General features: G+C 37.5%; 1 protein-coding gene across 1 annotated transcript in view; it reads right to left on the reverse strand.

The window, feature by feature from the left end:
* Nucleotides 1-21,819, reverse strand: part of LOC150083623 (SWI/SNF-related matrix-associated actin-dependent regulator of chromatin subfamily A containing DEAD/H box 1B-like) — a 276,675-nt gene that overhangs the window by 48,593 nt on the left and 206,263 nt on the right. Inside the window, exon 15 of the mRNA XM_090377391.1 lies at nucleotides 13,190-13,282. Within this exon, the coding sequence (XP_090233517.1) occupies nucleotides 13,190-13,282 (93 nt within the window). The remainder of the gene's footprint in view (nucleotides 1-13,189; nucleotides 13,283-21,819) is intronic.

Genomic DNA, 21,819 nt, shown 5'->3' on the forward strand with positions numbered 1-21,819 from the left:
CTGCAATTGTGTGGGTTTTTACGTTATTATGGTGAAATGTGTTCCCCTTCACTGAAATCTTCAATCATATAAAAAACAGATAAATTTTCAGAATCTTCTCTTCATTCCTATTTACTTATTTACAATGGTGAAGGGAAAGCAACCAACGGTGGTAGAGCTAAGAAACGAAACAAAATTGATTTAGAAATGAAGATGATTAAAAACGATTAAGAAGTACGAAGCAGGAAAAAGTGTGTCATCTATTGCACGGGAATTAGGTCTCACTGCTTCACATCCTATTTTAAAGGACAGTGCACATATAAAAGAACATGTTAAAAGATCAACACATTTAAGATCAGCGGTGATCACAAAACAGCATTCAGGTGCCATATTGAAGATGGAAAAGCTATTAATAATATGGATGGAAAATCAGATTCAGAAGTGAGTGCCCTTGAGTCTAATGGCCATTCAACCAAAAGCAAGAAGTATTTATGAAGGCATTAAGGATAAGTACGGCGAATCCCAAGCCAAGTTCGTGGTAAGCAATGGGTGGTTTAATAGGTTCAAGCATTGCACTGGTTTCCAAAACATTAAAGTATGCGGTGAAGTCGCCAGTGCCAATTCTGCAGAGAAATTTTGTGATGTGTGGAAAAAAAACCCCTTCTAAATCTCCACAGCCCTCAACTTCCGCAGCGTCATGCTTATCAGCAGGAGAGTTAATTCTGGCAACGATGCTCGAAAAGTAAAACTTGTTGACGTTACGCTCGTCTCCTCTCTCTTTTTGAAATTTTAGTAATTTGTACAATTTCGTAATTTTTCCTGCGCATGACATAAAAAAAATTGAATAAATAATCCTATTTACTCATCGATCATTTCTTTTTGTTCTTCAATCAAATTCAGTGCTCATAGTTGCAAGTGCTATATAAACATTTAGGGAAATTCCAACCTACGTAGAGTTCCACAGAATGCAACCCTCATAAGTTGGGGAGTGTCTGTATTTCTTCATTTCTTAAAATATTGCAATACTTATTGTATATAACTTTTTATTTTTTAATAAATAAACAATATTCAAAAAATTCTGCTACACCTTTTTTTTTCAAAAAAACAAAAAAATTTAATTCTGATGAAAATTAAAAGGGAAAAAAAAATGTTATAGATTCATAACACACAAACAGTTATTAAACTCTTCCATTTTTGACAGACAGTTAAGATCTTGAAAATTAAAAATTTATACACATACTCAACAAAAATTGAACGAAACTAGTTCAAGATATAAAAGCAAGTAAAATTATGTAATGTACAATAAAGGTTAGGAAACAGATGGGCTGGACAGGCTATCTGTACTGATGATGAATGACACAAAGTTCAGATAAAGGTATGTGTAAAGAGAAGAGTGTAAGTCGAAAAGGCCAACAGAAAATTGAGCCCAGCAAATGGCAGGTAAAAAAAAAATAAATAAAATTTAACTAGAAGACTTCTAAAGAGCAGTCTTTAGAAGTCTTTTACATCAAGCAAATCACAGTTGCTTGCAATATGAGTTTAAACAATATGTCAACTTGAATATCTGCTATTATGTCCTAACTACTAGTAGAGGGTGCACCACACTGTCCTATAGGATATGAGGTTTAAATGATTAGTATAGCATTCCAAGGTGAATGTCAGTGGAGACATCTGATGTCACTGTTTATTGGAATGCATTAAATGCTCTACCCTCCTCTCAATCCAAGGAATCTACCAAATTGTTCGCAGTAGCTAATTGTCTTAAACTCAGTTTGCCTATGTATATCTATAACATAAGCTCTGGGTTGAGTTGTTTAGAATTTGTACCAAGACACGAAGCCATGAAGGGTATCAGTATATCTGTCAATTTTTCATATTACAGGCTGGCCTCGATTAACACGATTAATTCGTCCTGCTAGCACATTGCGCAAAACGGAAATGTGTTAATCGAATATAATAATCAAAAGGAAAAATTATAATTGGTCCTTGACCTTCTGGAATGTCTATAAAGAATTTTAAAAATACCTTTTAAATAACTTTTTAACTGTATACAATGTAAAATGTAATGAAAAAAATTATGGAATTAAATGTTTATTGCATAAAACAGCTGTTCCCAAGCTGTACGCCGCGGAATATGTTAAATTTTCAAGGGAAACACAGCAATACTCAACATCTGTTGGATACTGTGCGAACTACTAGCTTGAGGGAGTTCAGTTTTTCAACATTTCTTATGAAGTTGTTTGGACCTAACTACTAAACGGAACTGTTAGGTTGTTGTTATTTGGTTTTTAGGAGCATTAGCAACTAAGGCCATATTGCTCCAGGATATGTGGTGGTCATTCCCTGACCTTTCCGCATCCTCCGTATTTGGTGGTGACGGGCTCGAATCCCGGTCTAATCAAGGAGCGCGTGCTACGCACTGCTGCTCCTTCCCAGCTGGCTACGGAGGTGCCAGAACTGTTAGGTATTTCTTTTGGTCTGGGTGCGCCGTGAAAAAAATTACTGAGACACTAAGGGCGCCATGAACCGAGAAAGTTTGGGAACCTCTGACATAAAATACACAATGAAGAAATGACTGTTGCAGAAATATTTGAACAGTGTTGACTTTCTCTTTTCATCAATCAATTTCCGATAGACGACAACAATCTTCTCTGGGCCCTGGCGAAATAAATATCACAGAGAACCTCAAACCTTTTGTTTGAGTTTCTCTACGGTACGAAAGATTTCATCTAGTTCTTTTACCGTTATCTCCTTCGCGGTAACATTTTCATCTGGCTCATTTAAAAATTTGAATTTTTAAATGCGAGTCTGCATTGACTTTATTAGCGGGAGACAAACAAGTAACACGTCTTTTTCTGATTGTGGATGGAACACACTGAGGCGGGCAGCGGGCAAAGTTTGTTTATTTGCCGTCTGACGCGCGGTAAGCTTAACACGCAATTGAAATCTTTTTCAACTATCGCATAAAAAAAAAAAAAAAAATAGCTTTAACTGGAAATTTGCATCGTGTAAAGTGAAAAGTGGTATAATTTTTTCAAATAGCGGTAACTGAAACACGCGTTGATCGAACTCGCGTTATGCGAGGTCTGGCTGTATAATGTTTGGGCTGCCTGCTCTGCAGGATGAGAAAACCAAGTTTCTCGGAAGGAAAAATTCACCACAAATGCAAGTACTGCATATGGGTAGCAGTAATCCCAAAGTAACACATACTAACTATGTGATAGCATACCCAGGTTAATGGAAAATGAAAAATACCCGGAGGTAACTGTGTAGTCAGACACAAAGTTCTATAAAGCAGTGCAGACAGGCTGCTAGGACAGCTCGAGAGGTTCTTTTCAATGGTATGAATTTTTTGAGATAATTCCTGTTGTATAAGACAATGATTAGGCTACATCTTGCGTACTATATACAGGTTTGGAAGCCTCATTTTAGAAAGGATGAGGGTCTATTGGAATGGGTACAGAGAAGAGCAGCTAGACTAGTGAGGGGGAATAAAAAAAAAAAAGACTTCAAATTTTGCAAATCACAGCATATGGAAATGCGATGGAATGCTTGCTGATGCAAACTAGCAAGTTTGTATCAGCAAGGTGCAAAACTATACGCCTTTTTCTAAAAAAAAAAAGTCAAATATTTTTCAATAAAGGCTATTGTTAGTATAATAAAAATGAACTTACAAGATGTCTACTAACAATTAACTAGTCAGTATTTTGATAATTTGTAATACATACTTTTTATTTAAAAAAAGTAGTACACAACCATACACTGTATATTTTATGCCACAAAATCCTTAACCACAGCAAAATCTTTTATCAAGAGCCAAAATGTCATTTTTTTATTTGTCAGAACGTCACGCAATGGACATTCTTTTAGAGCGAGGTCCTAGTAAAGTAAAGTGCATGCATAAATGAAATGATTTTCCCATTTATGTTGGTAACAGTAACAGTATTCACCATATGGTGCAAGGAAACCACAGACTTTTGCTGCACTGGCAAAAAAAATCACAACCAAGTATATGAGAAAACAAATTATATGCTTCCCTCCTCACACATAAGTATCCAGTTGACCTTTGAATTTATTCAAACTGTCAGATTCAATTACCTGGAAGGGCTATCAACAACTCGCTGGATAAAAGAAAACTTACAAACTAATCTAAACCTGTAATTTGAATTTATGGCCCCCAGTTCTGGAATTCTTTAGAACAGCAAGAATTCCACCTTCATTCTCTTCTCTTCTGCTAAACCCTCTCAGAGCCTTGTAAACCTCAATCAGGTCACCTCCGAGGTGCCTCGCTGCCAAGCTCTGTAGACTACATAATCGGAGACTTTCCTCATACAGTCGTCCTTCTGCTGATCTCACCATTCAAGTCACCCATCTTTGGACCATTTCAAGAAGCTCAATGTCTTTTTCCAGATGAGGTCTCCATACTTGGAATACACAGTATTCCAAATGTGGTCTTACAATTGCCTTATACAGTGGGATTATGACCCACTGTATAAGGCAAAAACTTAAGAAAACTGATTGTCGGTAATAAATGAAATATTACTGGAAAAATTGTTAAGTTGAGAGAAAAAAAAAAACAACAAAAAACACATATTGAAATAATGGCGAGATTAGTAGCAGTTGTCTCGGTAAAATAAAAGAGAATATATATTTAAAAAAAGGAACTGCTACCTAACAAACTTATTTTATAAACAAGAAAATTTGTAAAAATTTCAATGCATAGTATTTTATTTATATTGATCACAAAAAGATTAGAATGAAGTAGTAATTATTTTTCAATGTGTGTGTCGGTACCACATTGACATTTGTATCAGGGATCTCTATTTGAAAGAAGAGCCAATGCAATTATTCACGTTCAGCTGTACAAATTGAAGAAGATAATATGTATATTATCAGCATCTACATGTTTTCTATGGGTTACAACTGTCAAAGTTCCAATGTCCTGATGACAAGTAAAGTCATATTTGATGTCACAATAGCTATTATTGTTTTTTCCTCTTTCATCTTAAAATATGTTTTATTTATATTTTTTGAATTCATTCACTTATTTATTTTGGTTGGATTTCCATGTATTCATTTTATCTTCCTCAGTATCTCCATTCTAAATTATTTCATTCCATTCTAAGTTCATAATATTTTATTTAGCAGTGAAGATTGGGCCTGATTTTCCTTAATGGTCCGTCTTTTACATGTGACCTCTTAAAAATATACAGTGGCCCCCCGCATGTAATGGCTCTCAACAGGGGCCATATAGCCCATGCTGAGAACCACAGTTTTAGATCTTTGTTCGTGTATCGAAACCTCTTTATTGAAAAATTTATGTTAGCATAAGGTGACCAGACATCTAGTTTTCAATGTTTTGCCCTGATTTCCTGAAAGGTTTCAGGGTGCATAAATGTCTCAGTTTATCAAAATTTTAAATGTGATGGTTTATCCAGTAGTTTTTATCATTTCCATTTGCAAGAATACATTTTTAATCTCAAACTAGATCCATCAAATACAACTCTATAAAGGGCAATAGTATTTCTAGTGCTGGAAAAACAACTTATGTGCATAAGTTCACTAATAGCTGATTCTAAGAAAATAAGAATGACAGTTATAATATGAGAAATTATAGAGTTCTTAAAATACTGTGATTGTTAGACTAAATTCCAAATGGCACAATGATCACAGAGCAGAGCACCGTTTCCCAAACCTTTTTAGTCACAGAACACTTTTTATCTCACAATATATTGATGGAATGCTTATATATTTACGGAACACTTACGAAGCACAAGTTTAGCAGGAGCCAAAGAACTGTTTGTAATATTTTATTACATATTGATGCACTGTGCATCAGGAGCATCTTTATTTCCAACACATGTAAAGCCGAAATTCAAATAACTGTCATCATACTTTCGTTTTGGTCTTTTATTAGTTGGTTCCTGTTTTTTCACTTCGGATTTTTTGGGGAACAAAAGGCTGTGATTGTTCATCCTCACTTTGAAGTGTGACAATATTGTGTTCGTTTTCATTGACCACAGTTGCACTACTAGAAGTACTTTGCTTCTCGTTTTAAAGTTCCTTTTTTCAACTACAAATCCATGGTCATTTATTTTATCATCATCATCATGAACTTGGTCCGGCTTAGGTCTTTTAAGACCTGTTCCATTGTAGTTCTTGAAGGTGGTCTTGATCTTGCCATCGTTGTCTTGGTTGACCCATATCTCTCTTGCCTGTAGGTTTGTACTTAAAAGCTAATTTTAGGATCCGGTCTAGGTTCATTCTTTCTATGTGGCTGATCCATTTTTCTGATAACCATTTTAGGTCATTTAGTACGTTATCTACTTTTAATTTCTCACGAATATCTAAATTTCTTTGGTGGTAAGTAAAGGTGGCAAGTCTTGTAAAGCCTAATAATGGTCTTAAAAATCTCATTTGTGCTTCTTCTAGTTTTTGTGCATCTTTCTTATTTATGACCCAAGTCTCACAGCTGTAGAAGAGTACTGATTTTGAAGTGACGTTGTGCAGTTATAATTTTGTTTCAGTTGTCATTTGTTTTCTGAAGTGGTGTTTAATCTTTCCCTTCATTTGATATTAAATTTCCCAGATAGCTGAAATCAGATATTTGTTCTATTATCTTGTCATCAATAACAATTTTGACTCTTTGTATGTTTTTTCCACATAATCCCATTGATTTTGTTTTTGAGGTGGAGATTTTCATCTCATACTTTTTGTCTATTTTATTTAGTTCATTAGCTGCTATCTGTAGTTCATCTTCCGATTTTTAAATTATAACTTGATCATCAGCATATAAAATAGTTTGGATTTTATTCCTGTTGTTCAACAGTATTCCACTGTTAATTGTTTGTTTCCATTCTTTAATAATTTTATTGATGTAGATATTAAATAAATTTGGTGATAGTCTACATCCTTGTTTGAGTCCTTTATTGGTGCTAATTGGGTCTGATAGTTGGCCGTTAGAATATTTTATGCAGACTTTTGAGTTTTTATACAAGCTTTGTGTCGCTTTCCAGAGCTGGGTTGGGATATTTTCTTTACGTAGAATCTGCCACAGTTTTTCTTGGTTTACATTGTCATATACTTTTTCTTAATCAATAGCATTAGCATTAGCATTAGTAGAGGCATTTGATGCAAGAAAGCAAGCTTACGCAGCATCAGCCAAAAAAAAAAAAAAAAAAAAGTAACATAAATAAATAAAAATAACCACTTCCACTTCACCCCTCTGTTCGTTCGAAATACCTGTCCAGCTGAGCCTTAAACTTATTTAGGCTATCAACTTCCACGACAAGGGATGGAAGTCTGTTCCACCCACCAACCACCCGCTGGCTAAAGGCAAATTTCCGCACAGCTATCCTACATCTGTCTTTCCTCAATTTGAATTTATGCCCTCTCAGGTGATTTTTCTGAGCTAGAGGAAGAATCCCATCAGCATTGAGCATGCTCAAACCATTCAAGGCTTTGTACACCTCTATCAGATCACCCCGCTGGTGCCTAGTTTCCAGACACTGTAATTTGGAAAACTTAAGCCTTTCTTCGTAAGAGAACCCCTTTGTCCCATTCACCAATCTAGTTGCCCTTCTCTGTACTCGTTCCAGCAGCTCTACATCCTTCCTGAAATGAGGCCTCCAGGCCTGTATACAGTACTCTAGGTGTGGCCTGACCATTGCCTTATACAAGGGAATAATCACCTCCTTATCCCTGCTAGAAAAATTCCTATATATCATTGACAATACACCATGAGCTACTCTTGCAGCTCGTCTGCACTGCTCAGAGAACTTCATATCTGCCTGCACCACCACCCCCAGGTCCCTTTCATTCTCTACCACTGTCAGTGTAGTACCACAGAGTTGATACGTTGCTCTGGGGTTGCTGTTTCCCATATGTAGTACTTTACATTTGTCAATGTTAAACTTCATTTGCCACCTCGAAGCCCATCTGCTCAACCTTTCCAAATCCTGTTGCAGCAGCATAGTGTCAGTAGTGTCCTTGACAACCCTGCCAACCTTCGTATCGTCTGCAAACTTGGACATTAAGCCTGATATACCATCATCAATATCATTTATAAATACAGAAAACAATAAAGGCCCCAATACTGAACCCTGAGGGACTCCACTAATAACATTAGTCCACGATGAGCAGTGTCCATTGATTACCACTCTCTGTCTTCTCCCCCTCAACCACCCCTTAAGCAGAAATGTTAGTAGGTAATAAACAGCAGAAATGTTAGTAGGTTGAATTCTCTGCTTTTCTCAAAAATTTGTTGTAATGAGAAAATGGCATCTATTGTACTTCTCCCTTTTCTGAACCTACATTGTTCTTCTTCTAAGAATTGTTCACTGTATTTATTAAGTTTATTCTTTAGTATATTAGAGTATAGCTTTGAAGCAGTTGATAGCAGTGTTATCCCTCTGTAGTTGTTAGGGTTATTTCTGTGTAAATTGATTACTATTCCTGTTTCCCAATCTTTGGGTATCTGTTGCTTATGCCATATGATTTTAAATAATTTTATTAGTGCATTTTTTGATAAGGTGCCACCATATTTAAATAGTTCTACATTCAAATTGTCTATGCCTGGACTTTATTGCTTTTTTGATTTTTGTAATATTAACTCTAGTTCTTCCAGTATTTAATAATCGTTTATTTTATTTTACTTTTTTTTAATTATTAATTATGATTTTTCACAGAACACTTGTTCATATCTCACGGAACACAGTTTGAGAAACGCTGGAGTAGAGTATGAAGCTGATGAAGATATAAATGTGGTAAATTTTAAATGCACTAATTAATTGTATTTTAATAAATGAATTACATCAATACATGCAATGAAAGGAAACAGGAGAAAAATGCTGCTATGATGTCAAAATATGATAACACCCTTTGGGACACAACAGAACAGGGGCCCTCCGTAGCTAGGTGGGTACAAGCAGCAGTGCATAGCACATGCTTCTTGATTAGACTGGGGTTCGAGACCGTGACCACCAAATACAGAGAATGCAGAAAGGTCAGGGAATGACCACCGCATATTGCCGGAGCAATATAGCCTTAGTTGCTAATGCTCCTAAAAACCAAATAATAACAACAGAACATCAACAAGGTATTGCAACACCCACTTTGGAAGATCGTTTTTTTTTTTGGTAGTTGTTGGCGCATCGGCTTCTGTGGCCATAATGCACCTCCCAAGGTTTTTGCAGTACTTTGATCCAAGCCCGAGGCGGGATTTGAACTCGCGAAATTTGGGTTGCTAGGCAGGTACTTTACCCACCCGGCTAGCCCGGTCGGCTTGGAAGATCTGTGTTAAAAGACTAAGAGTACCCTTATCTACAAAAAGATCTAAACCTCCCAAACACTGCCTAGTTCATTTCACAAATATATGTGGGCTCAATTCTAATCTCAACGATGTCCATGTCCACTTGCAGTCTGCCAAACTCCATGTACTTTTTCTGACAGAATCTCAGTTATTGGTTGATTCGAACACTGCTCATCTCAGTTGCCCAAATTATTCGCTGTATGATTCCTTTCGCCTCAAAGGTGGCACATGTGCATATGTCCATTCCGATATTCCCTGTCAGAGACTTGGTAATTTGGAATCTCCTCTCTTCGATGTTCTCTGGCTTAATATCTCTCTACCTCATTGTGTCAAATTCATCTGTTGTCTCTACCATTCTCCCAACTCCACTAATCATTTAGAGCTCTTTGGCTTCCTCTCTTTGCAACTTGACTTTTTCCAGTCCAACTTTCCTAACAGTGAGGTAATTTTCCGTGTGGATTTTAATGTTCACAACTCCAGCTGGATTCCATTTTCTAGTCACACCGACCCAGCTGGTCGAGATGCTGAGGTTTTTGCAATTACTAATGACCTTGCACAGACTGTTCATTTACCTACAAGAATACTGGACAATCCTAATCATACAACCAATATGCTTGATCTTTTTCTCACATTTCTTCTTCTAAGTACATAACCATGTACTTAGAAGGGTTGAAGTGAGAGGTCCTTTAGGCACTTCAGATCACAACTTGGTGATTGTCTCTTCTCCAATGGAGCCTTATTTCATGGCTATTCCCAACCTTGTGTTGTTTGGCATTACAAGAATGCAAAATGGGATGACCTGCGAGATTTCTTTTCTTCTTTTCCTTGGTCGGATTACTGTTTCAAAACTTCTGATGTCAACGTTTGCTCAGATCATGTCAGTGAAATTATTCTTGCAGGAATGGAATCCTTTATCCCACACTCTACTTTAAAATCTCGTCCTTTATCTAAACCTTGGTTTTCCAATAAATGTGCTAAGGCTGTTCAAGAGAAGAATGTTGGATATCGTAATTGGCTTGTTTCTAATTCTTCAGTTTCATTTTCTGCTTACACCAAAGTTTGCAACAATTGTAAAGCAGTTATTAACCAATCCAAACTAGAGTTTGAACAGGCTAAGGGTAGAAAACTTGCTTCTTGCCCTAATGGTAGCCGAGCATTCTGATCTCTTGCCCAGCTATTGGCCGCAACTTTTGCCCAGCTCTGCTCCCACATCTGTCCAAACCAGATAGTTTTGTTGTCACTTAAGCCAAGGATAAAGCTGACCTGCTAGCATCCCATTTTTCTTCCAACTCATGTATTAATGATCTTGGTAAAACACCACCCACCATTCCCAACACGCTCCATTCAATGCCTCCTGCGGTGATCCGTCAAAAGGATGTCAGAAGCATTTTGACGAATCTTGATGCTAAGAAAGCTCCAGGTCCTGATGGTATTTCTGCACTTGTTCTCCAAACGTGTGCTCCTGTTCTTTGCCGCCTTTTTTCACTTTCTTATTGAAAAGGTGTTTTTCCTTCTGCTTGGAAATTTGCTCATATCCAGCCAGTTCCTAAAAAAGGTGACAAATCCCTCCCATCAAATTGTCATCCCATTGCAATTACTTCTACTCTTTCTATCTAGAAAGAGTAGAAGTAGAAACCTTCCGTCTGATCAATGATCGCCAGTATGGATTCCGTCAGTGTAAATCCACTGGTGATATTCTGGCTTATGTTACCCTTTTATGGACTAATTCAATGGAAAGGTTCAGTGAAACACAAGTAGTTGGTCTTGACATCTCAAAGGCTTTTGATCGTGTTTGGCATAAAGGTCTTCTAAACAAACTTCCATCTTATGGTTTGCCAACGGTTTTTTGTAATTGGTTATCCAGTTTTCTCTCTGAATGCTCACTGAGAGCGATGGTAGATGGCTCTCTGTCTTCTAACTTCTCCACTAATGCCGGTGACCCCCAAGGTTCAGTTCTTTCCCCCGCTCTTTAACGCTTGTATATTAATGACCTTCTTCCATTGCCTGGAAATCCTATCCATAGTTTTGCCGATGATAGCACATTGCATTCCACTTTCCATTTTGAGAAACCTTGCCCTGTTCAATCAACTTCAACTTCTCAAAAATCTGCTACCAATTCCTTAAATGCTGATCTTCGGGTAATTCTCCAGTGTGGCAAAGACAGCTTAGTTGATTTCAATCCTTCTAAAACTGAGTCTTGTCTTATATCTCGCAAAAAGGATTCTTCTGCTCCTATGCCTATCTTTGGTGACACTCTGATTTCTAGGCAAAATGATATATCTCTTTTGGGGATTACCCTGACTTGTAATCTCTCTTGGCGCAAGCACATTAGAAATATTGCTTCCTCTGCATCTAAAAAACTTGGTTTTCTCTTTTGCTCTCGGTGTTACTTTTCTTGCAAACAGCTGTTCACTCTGTACAAATCGCAAATCCGCCCTACCATGGAATATTGTTCCCACATCTGGGGCGGTGCCCACAAAACCTCTCCTAGATTCCATTCAGAAGAGGGCAGTTAGGTTAATTAATGACTCCTCTCTAACAGAGTCTCTCCACTTGCTGTCTCATAGACGTACTGTTTCTGCTGCATGCCTTTTCTACAGATACTTCCATGGGTACTGTTCTTCTGAATTGGCTTCTATAATTCCCGCTCTCTCTTTCAAAACAGTCTGAACACGTGTTGCCACCAGTCAACATTCATTTACTGTCCAACTTCATACTCACAGAACCAACTTTTCATCTTCCTTGTTTATTCATTCAACTGCTGTTTTTTGGAACCACCTTCCTTCATATGTATTTCCTGAAAATTACAGTCTACAGAAGTTCAAGTTTAATGTCAACAAATACCTTCTTTCGTCTTTTCAACCTCCAACCCAAGCATGGTACTAAGTACTATAGGTTCTAATACCTCTCATGTTTGGGGTTCTCATAAAAAAAAAATATACTTTTGCTTATGCCCCGTTCTATTTTCTTTATTATATCAAGTTTAGTCTGCATGTGTAGCACAGTGATATTGTCACCATCTGCCCCATACGGCAATGGAAAAGGCCCGGGTTTGAATCCCATCAATGATGCAAGGAACTTTTTTAAGTTTTTTTTTCACTCCGTGGCTGAGTTAGTGGGTCTCAAGTATATATAGCAAGGTTTTTTTCTTTTGACAGAAACTGGGGATTTTCGTCCAGCAAAACAAGCAAATCGAGCAGAGAACACATGCAATTTACAGACACAATACACATGGGTATATGAATTAACGTTCCGCGTGACCGTAACATAATAGTTTGGATTATATCAAGTTTGTCACTAAGCTTTAATGTTGTTCTTCTCTGTATGAGGTTTATTAACTTTAGAAACCATAATGAGGGGTTTTTAATTTAAAATAAATGTAAAACAGTGGTATAACCAGTGATATCAGTGTAGAATTCACTTTGAAAATGGTGAACGTAAACAAATACAGTAATCACGTGACTTGTAGTTTTCTTTTTTCGGCACTGCAAGACAGCTGCACATGCGATCTCAATGTGCCATTATTTCGACAGGCTACTGTAGTTATAAATCTGATTAAATTTTTGGGAATGTTTATACAGTTAGAACCAATATGATATGAATAGATGTGAATTTCCTTCAGGGAAATTCATATCTATTCAAGATTAAATAAAATTAGTCTTGCTAAAAATCTACAATTAATATTAATAAGCATATATAATTTATAATTTATAAGCATATTAATATAACAGTAAAAAATCTGTAGTTGCTATACTAAAACTTAGTTAATGTATAAAATAATAAATCCAAAGTTTGTTATGCAGAAACTCTCTACATCTGGACATTTCTGTATAAAAATAAGTGGCAAATAAGTTAATATGGATAAATATAATAATTTATAACTTGAAATTAACTTCTCACCTGCTCTTTAAATTTAAGTAATATGGATTCTAATGCACTGAACTTTCCTGAGTCTTTAATGAGATTAGAGTCCAGTACAAATGATGATAAGCTCTAAAAAAAAGTTAGAAAAATATTTTTCATGCCTTTAAGATATACTGTCATAAAATATATTTACTGGCATCAATATTTAATGTTTTAACATGTGAAGAGTTCTGATCTAACCAAAAGCATAAGTTCATATTAATTTTTCAGTATTTGTATTCAAGACAAAGCAGCAGTTTTTAGAGCAATTAAGAAAATACACACTTAAATAATTAATGCCAGTTTGTCAATAAATAATGAAATATATACTGTATCTGCCAGATTATAAGATCATATTTATTATTCTGAAAAATTATTTGATATTTCATTCTTCTTCTTATATATGATATACATGACAATACAATTTGGTGCAGTGTGATTTACTACAGCAAGAATTCAATTTTATGTAGGACTCTTACATACAGTAAACCGCTCTGAATCAAGTGGTGAGGTTCATTTTTTGAAGACTTAAGTTAAAAGGAAAAACAACAAAAATTCATCAAAACTGCTTGATCCAACTAGAGTTTTCATATTTTATTTAATATATTTTGTTCAACAATTACAATAATACAAGTGCAAAATGGCATCATGTGTCATTAAAGAGATGACTGAGAACAGTGTCAGAACTAAAATGAATGGGATGATTACAAATTATTAGGGGGCATCAAGTCACTGGTGGGGGTTAAGAATGCAAAGGAAAGTAGCAAAGAATTCTCTGTTTATGTTAATACTAGAAGGAACAGCATGAATCACACTGGCTCACTAGATATGAATGACATAACTATCAATGATCCTGTTCATGTTACTGGCAAACTGAATAAATATTTTGCAACTACAGTCACATCTGAAGAAGTTTTTTGGGATTGGCAGAATAACAGAAGTACACCAAGCTATGACTGGGGACTAAATGATTTTGAGATAACTGAGAAGAAGTGGAAGAGAAAAGATAATTTTGACAACACATACTTAGATTTCAGTATAGCTTTTGACACTGTCTCACATGACAGACTTCTGTACAAACTGGAGCAACATGGCATTAGGGGTAAAGTACTGCTATGGATAAAGGGATGGCTAAGTGGCAGAAGATAGAGGGTGGTTATAAATGGACACTGCCCTTCTAGAACTAATGTTATTAGTAAAATCCCTTAGGGTTCAGTACCGGCTGCAAAGTGGCAACTGAGGTTTAACACTGATAAATGCAGGGTACTGCATACGGGTAGCAGTAATCCCAGAAATATATCAATTTAGTGGTATCACACTCAAGGTAGTAGATAATGAGACTTAGGGCTAATGGTACAGTCTGACATGAAGTTTTCTGAGTAGTGCAGACAGGTGCAAGGTCTGCACTGTGTACTGTATACAGATCTGGAAGCTTCATTTCAAGAAGGATGTAGATGTGCTGAAACAAGTGCAGAGTGAAGATTAGTCAAGGGTACAAAAGGGTGCTCTTATCAAGAAAGACTTCAGTTCTGCAAATTGCAGTGAATGGAAACAAAGCACATGCAAGGAAACCTGAGTGAACTGTTTAAGGCTTTAAATGAAATGACTAAAGTAAATGCTAATGATGGCATCTGTTTTCTTTCTCGGACAACATACATAAGGGGGCAATAAATTGGAAAAGGATGACTGCACAACAGATGTACAATCATACATTGGTCCTTGAGGGTGTCGCACACATTTTCTCAGATATGCCAAGCTGTGCTTGCTACCTGGAGTCTAAAATGCTGACGGAACTGATATTCAGGTGACACTCAAGTTAAGTGGACCTACTTTCAGCCAAATTTTCTGCTTGCACCTTCATGATGGTGGGACTGTTAGTAACCATGGGTATAATCCCTATGTGCAAGTCCTGAAATATGGCACCTAGCACACTGTGGGTGACCACCCAGGTGCAAACCAACTTAAGCAGGGGTGAGGTGAGCTGCCCACACCACATGGAGTAATGCCACTCCTGTGTGTGTGTGTGTTTATCAGGCATTACCAGGTGGTAGATGACTCATCAACTGGTGCAATACCACCACTTTGCTTATTGGAGGTTTGAAGTAATGGAACCCATGTTTAGTCTCCAGAGCAAAACTCCAGCAACCCCCCCCTACCCTTTTCCTATCATGCAGTATGATTGATGTCTTTTGAGGTTATGATGGACATCATGGCTATTTTCCTTAAATTCCAAGGGTACAGCTCTAAAATGGTGTTCACAAGCCGGCCACTAGTTAGTAGACTGGACCAAACCAATTGATAACTTTCTAGGAGGCTTCCGGATCAGCTAGTGTATAATCTTACTGCCCCTACTCTGCCAGATAGTGAATGGAGGGAATCTGAGTAGGATATATGCGGGGCATTGTCGAGGCCACATTATGTCAAGAAGCTCAGTATATAATTGCCATGTGTACGGCATATCCAAAAATTTTATTCCTTCATACAGCATGTCCCCCCCCCCACCTTTTCTTTCTCCTCAATACACCATGAATTGTCAAACTAAGAGAGAAAACTTATCTGCAAAAAGATCTAAACCTCCCAAACACTTCCTCATTCATTACACAAATATACGTGGTTTCAGTTCTAATCTCAATGATGTCAATTTCCACTTACAATCTGCCAAACCCAATGTACTTTTCCTGACAGAATCCCAGTTATTGGTTGACAGTGCAAGAATCATACACCAATTATTCAGTGTATGATTCCTTTTGCTTGAAAGGTGGTACTTGTGCATGTCCATTCTGATATTCCCTGTCAGAGACTTAGTAATTGGAATCTCCTCTTTTCAATCTTCTCTGGCTTAAAATCTCTCTACCACATTCTGTCAAATTCATCTGTTGCCTCTATCGTTCTCCCAACTCCACTAATCACTTGGAAGTCTTTGACTTCCTCTCTTTGAAAATTGACTTTCTCCAACTTTCCTAATAGTGAGGTTATTTTCCTTGGTGATTTTATTGTTCACAACTCCAGCTGGATACTGTTTTATAGCTACACGGACCCAGCTGGTCAAGATGCTGAGGCTTTTGCAATTACTAATGACCTTGCACAGATTGTTCATTTACCTACCAGAATACCAGACAATCCTAATCACACAGCCAACATGCTTGATCTTTTTCTCACAAACAACCCTTCTAAGTACACAGTTGAGGAGGGTGGTCATTTAGGCACCACAAATCACAACTTGGAGATGGTCTCTTTTCCAATTGAGCCTCTCTCTCATGGCCATTCCCAATCTCGTGTTGTTTGGCATTACCAGAATGCAAAATGGGACGATCTACGAGATTTCTTTTCTTCTTTTCCTTGGTCGGATTACTGTTTCAAAAATTCTAATGTGAACGTTTGCTCAGATTGTGTCAGTGAAATTATTCTTGTAGAGATAGAATCATTCAATCCACACCAAACCTTAAAATCTCGTCCTTTATCTAAACCTTGATTTTCCAATAAATGCGCTAAGGCTGTTCAAGAGCAGAATAGTAATAGAGGCATGTGATGCAAGAAAGCAAACGTGTGAGCTTATGTAGCATCAGCCAAAAAAAAACATTTCACACATCCATTCCCTTTAAAAATTTGTCCCAGCAATCAACCACACGCTGGCTAAAGGCAAATTTCCGCACATCTATTCTACAACTGTCTTTCCACAATTTGAATTTATGCCCCCTCAGGTTCGTAATCTGAGCAAGCGGTAGAATCTCATCAGAATTCAGCGTGCTCAACCCATTCAAGGCCTCAAATCAGATCACCTCGCAGGTGCCTAGTCTCAAGCCGCTGCAATTTGCAGTGGCTTGAGACTAGGCACCTGCAACTTTTGCAGAAATTAAGCCTTTCTTGATAAGAGAACCCCTTTGTTTCCCTTCTCTGTACACGTTCAAGCAACATCCTTCCTAAAATAAGGCCTCTGGTCCTGTATGCAGTACTCAAGGCATGGCCTGACCATTGCCTTATACAAAGGGTTAATCACTTCCTTTTCTCTACTAGCAAAATTTCTCTATATACCCCATGACCTGCTCTGACAGTCTGCCTGTATTGCTCAGAAAACTTCATATCTGACTGCACAATTGCTCCCAGGTCTTTTTCATTTTCTACCACCTTAACCCCAGTTAAGCAGAAGTAACCCCAGAGAAACGTACCGTGTTGGTACATTTCTCTGGGGTTACTTCTACCCATATGCAGTACTTTACATTTGTCAATGTTAAACTTCAGTTGTCACTTCTCAGCCCATCTGTCCAAATGTTGCATATCGTAATTGTTTTTTTTTTTCCAAATGTTCAATTTCCTATTTTCTGCCTACACCAAAGCTTGTAACAATTGTAAAGCAATTATTAATCAGTCCAAACTAGATTTCAAACAGGCTAAGAGTAGAAAACTTGTTTCTTGTACAAATGTTAGATGAGCATTCTGGTTTCTTCCCAAAGCTATTGGTTGCAACTTTTGCCAATCTCTGTTCCCACCTCTGTCAAAGCCAGATGATTCTATTGCCACTTCAGCCAAGGATAAAGCTGACCTTCTTGCTTCACATTTTTCTTCCAACTCATGCATTAGTTATCTTGGTAAATGACCACCCACCATTCCCAGTACGCTCCATTCAATGGCTGCTGTGGTCTTCCACAGGAGCCACTGAATTCCAAAGGATGTCAGAAGGATTTGACGAATCTTGATGCTAAGAAACCTCCAGATTCTGATGGTATTTCTCCACTTCTTCTCAAAACCTGTGCTCTTGAACTTACTCCTGTTCTGTGTTGCCTTTTTTTCACTTTCTTACCCCAAAGACGTTTTTATTTCTGCTTGGAATTTATACACATTCAGACAGTTCCTAAAAAGGGTAACAAATCTATGGACAAATTCATGAAAAAGTCTGGTGAAACTGAAGTAGTTGCTGTTGACATTTCAGACTTTTGACTGTTTGGCACAAAGGGCTTCTAAATAAGCTTCCATCTTATGGTTTGCCAACTGTTTTTTGTAATTACATATCTAGTTTTCTCTATGACCCTCAATGCAGGTGATGGTAAATGGCTCTCTGTCTTTAACTTCTCCACTAATGCTGGTGTTCCCCAAGGTTTAGTTCTTTCTCCCACTATTTCCCTCTTTTATATTAATGACCTTCTTCTATTGACTGAAATTCTATCTATAGTTTTGTTGATGATAGCACGTTGAATTCCACCTTCCAGTTTGAGAAACCTTGCAGACTCAAACATCTTTGACTTCTCAAATATCCAATACCAATTCCCTAAATGCTGATCTCCAGGTAATTCTCCAAAGGGGCAAAGATAACTTAGTTGATTTCAATCTTACTAAAACTCAGTCCTGTCTTATACAAAGGGTACTAGGAAAGTTTTGCAATACAGCTTTGTTTATTTAATTTTTTCAAAGTAATTTCCTCTACATTCAATACACCTCTCCATCCTCCGAAACCAATCTTTAAACCAGTTCTGCCAAGTTTCACTAGGGAGTAAAGCACACTTGTTGTCCCAAGCCCATAGACGGTCCTCATCACTGGAAAACCGCCTCCCTTTTAGCTTCATTTTCACATGCAGGAACAGTGCAAAGTCGCAGGGAGCAAAGTCTGGACTGTAGGGAGGGTGCTCGAGAAGTTTCAGTCCTGTCGTGGTCAAATATTTGGTGCAGGCTTTGGCGCGGTGACCTGGAGCATTATCGTGATGGAGGTACCAGGTGTCCATTCTTGACTTTGGCCGCAGGTTCTTCATAGATCCAATGACTTTAGGCAGGCATTGTTCAGTATACCACTTAGCTGTGACTGTCTTCTGCGTGTCCAAAACGACACGTTCCACAATTCCACTCGATTTGAAAAATACAGCTATCATTTTCTTCTTTACAGATCGGGATTTTCTGACAATTACGGGTGTGTCGTCATCATCAAAGACCCAAACTTTGTTTTGAGCCTTGGTCGGCAGATCGTAATAGTACAGCCAAGTCTCGTCACCTTTCACGATGTTGTTCACATACCGAGATTGTCCCTTATCAAACTTTTTTAACATCTCCCGGCACCAAGTCACACGTCGTGTCATCTGCTCTTCAGTCAGTTGATGCGGCACCCAGAGAGAACAAAGTTTCTTCACGTGCAAATGATCTTGCAGAATCGAACGAATTGCTGGTGCATTTAGGCACAAAGTATCCTCTATCTGTTGGTAGGTCACTCGCCTGTTTTCGTCAAGCATTTTCCTCACAGCAGTAACGTTTTCCTCCATAACTGACGTTCGTGGCCTTCCCGGCCTCTAGAATCCTCCAGAGTGAAATTTCCCCTTTGGAATTCTCTATACCACTTGAATATCGTTGTACGATGTGGACAATCATCATCTAGTGCAAGAGTCATTTCTTCTAAGCACTGGTCTATGGTTAAACCACGCACGAAATTATACCGCAAAACTGTCCTTATCTCATTTCATGACCACGATGCCATCGCAAGCACTTTACACTCTCACTACTAATGAATAACTGAGCCCATCGACTTGGCGCGGCGGCTACTATGCACGTATGAACATGTCTCAACATGCAGCAACAAGCAGCTTCCTGTGATTCATTGTTGCGTCGTATTGCAAAACTTTCCTAGTACCCTTTGTATCTCACAAAAAGAATCCTCCTGCTCCTATTCTTATCTTCGATGACACTGCGATTTCCAGGCAAGATCATATATCTCTATTGGGGATTACTCTGATATCTAATCTCTCTTGGCATAAACACATGACAAATACTGCTTCCACTGCATCTAAAAAACTCGGTTCTCTTTTGCACTCGGAATTTCTTTTCTTCCAAACAGCTGTTCACTCTGCACAAATCGCAAATCTGCCCTGGCATGGAATATTGTTTTCACACCTGGGAGTGGTGCCCCCAAAACCTCTCTCAGGCTTCTAGATTCCATTCAAAAGAGGACAGTTAGATTAATTAATGACTCATGTCTAACAGAATCGCTCCACTCTGTCTCATAGATGTTCTGTTTCTGCTGCATGCCTTTTCTATAGATACTTCCACGGGCACTGTTCTTCTAAACTGGCTTCTGGAATTCCTGCAATTCCTGCTCTCTCTTTCAAAGCAATCCGAAAACATGACACAATCAGTCAACATCCATTTACTGTGCAACTTCAAACTCACAGAACCAACTTTTCTTCTCCCTCATTTATTTATTCAACTTCAGTTTTCTGGAACAACATACATATTTCCTCAAAATTACAACCTATAGAAGTTGAAGTTTAATGTCAACAAATATCTTCTTTTATCTTCTCAACCTGCAACCCAAGCACGGTACTAAGTATTATAGGTTCTAATACCTCTCGTGTTTGGGGTTCTCATAAAAAAAAAAAAAAAAAGGAGCTTTCAACCAGAGAGTAGTAACTGATTGTGGATGTGAGTAGTCAGAATAATTTAAAAAAAGGATTAGACAAATTATTATAGGGGTTATATAGAAGAATGGGTAGGTATTTTTTGGGTGATGCTATATAAATTTTCCACTACTAATACAGAGCTTCTTCAGGCAGAGAGCTATCGATATGCTATTTGCTATTTATCAGCAGGGGTGTGCTGAAGAGGGCTTGGGGGGCTCCTCTAAGCTCCTTGTTAAAATCTTAATTCAATAAAATGTAACAGGTTGTTTTAACTGGGGATGACCCTTACCTGAAATTCTTCTTAAATGAGTCCCTTGTTAACAAACTGGCAGCACAATCATGCGTGTGAGGCAAAATGCAGTTCAGTCTTACAGTAAACCAAAAAAATGGATAAGACTGGTGAGAGGAAATTGGTGGATTTTTAAACTGAATTCAGGTCCTGGATGTAATTTTCACTTTTACAGAAGTGATTTGTACGAGTTTTTTTCTGAAAAGTGATATACATTCTACAGAGTACACATCTTTAATTTACTACTGAAGCTGTAATTGTATCTCAATGGTATAATATAGTAATATAATCAGCATACAAATATAGTCCTGTGTTATTTGGAACATTCTATGGTACGGTGTTTAGATTAATTGCAAACAAGGTAGTACTAAGTATCACTCCTTGGAGGATCCATTCTTCTTCTTCTTATACTTGGGCTAAGTATTGAGAAAGGCCATTCTGATACAGAGTTGAAAAGTTCTGCAGTGAAGAAAATTCAATGAATTGAGATAAGTGTTCTCTCGATCCCAGAGAGTAAAATTCTTGGAGAAGCTATACCTCCCATCTGATGTAGCATCAAGGCCTTTTCAATATCTAGACTTACCTTTACTAGATGTTCATATTTTTATGCACACATTATGACTGATAGTTTTATCTCTGATCATAAGATTAAGCAGAATATATTTTGTCAGAAACCAAACTCATTACTACTTATTAGCATTTTAGTTTCAAGAATCCAACAAGTCATGTTATTTTTTCTAGTGTTTTACCAAGACAACTGAAGGGAATTAATTATTTTTTGGGAGTCAATGATCCATTCTTGGTTTTTTTTGGAAATGCTGAAACAGAGTAATGCCATGAATAAAAGCATATACATTCAAGTAAATCCAATTAAAGAAAATTAATAATAAGTTCAAAGCTGTACTGTTTAGTTGTTTTAGCATTATATAGTGCATTCTATCTAATCCTACTGTGCTGTTTGGTGA

Source organism: Mastigoproctus giganteus, chromosome 7 (assembly GCF_048544385.1).
Source record: "Mastigoproctus giganteus isolate SK-2022 chromosome 7, ASM4854438v1, whole genome shotgun sequence".
In the NCBI taxonomy this organism is placed as follows: domain Eukaryota; kingdom Metazoa; phylum Arthropoda; class Arachnida; order Uropygi; family Thelyphonidae; genus Mastigoproctus; species Mastigoproctus giganteus.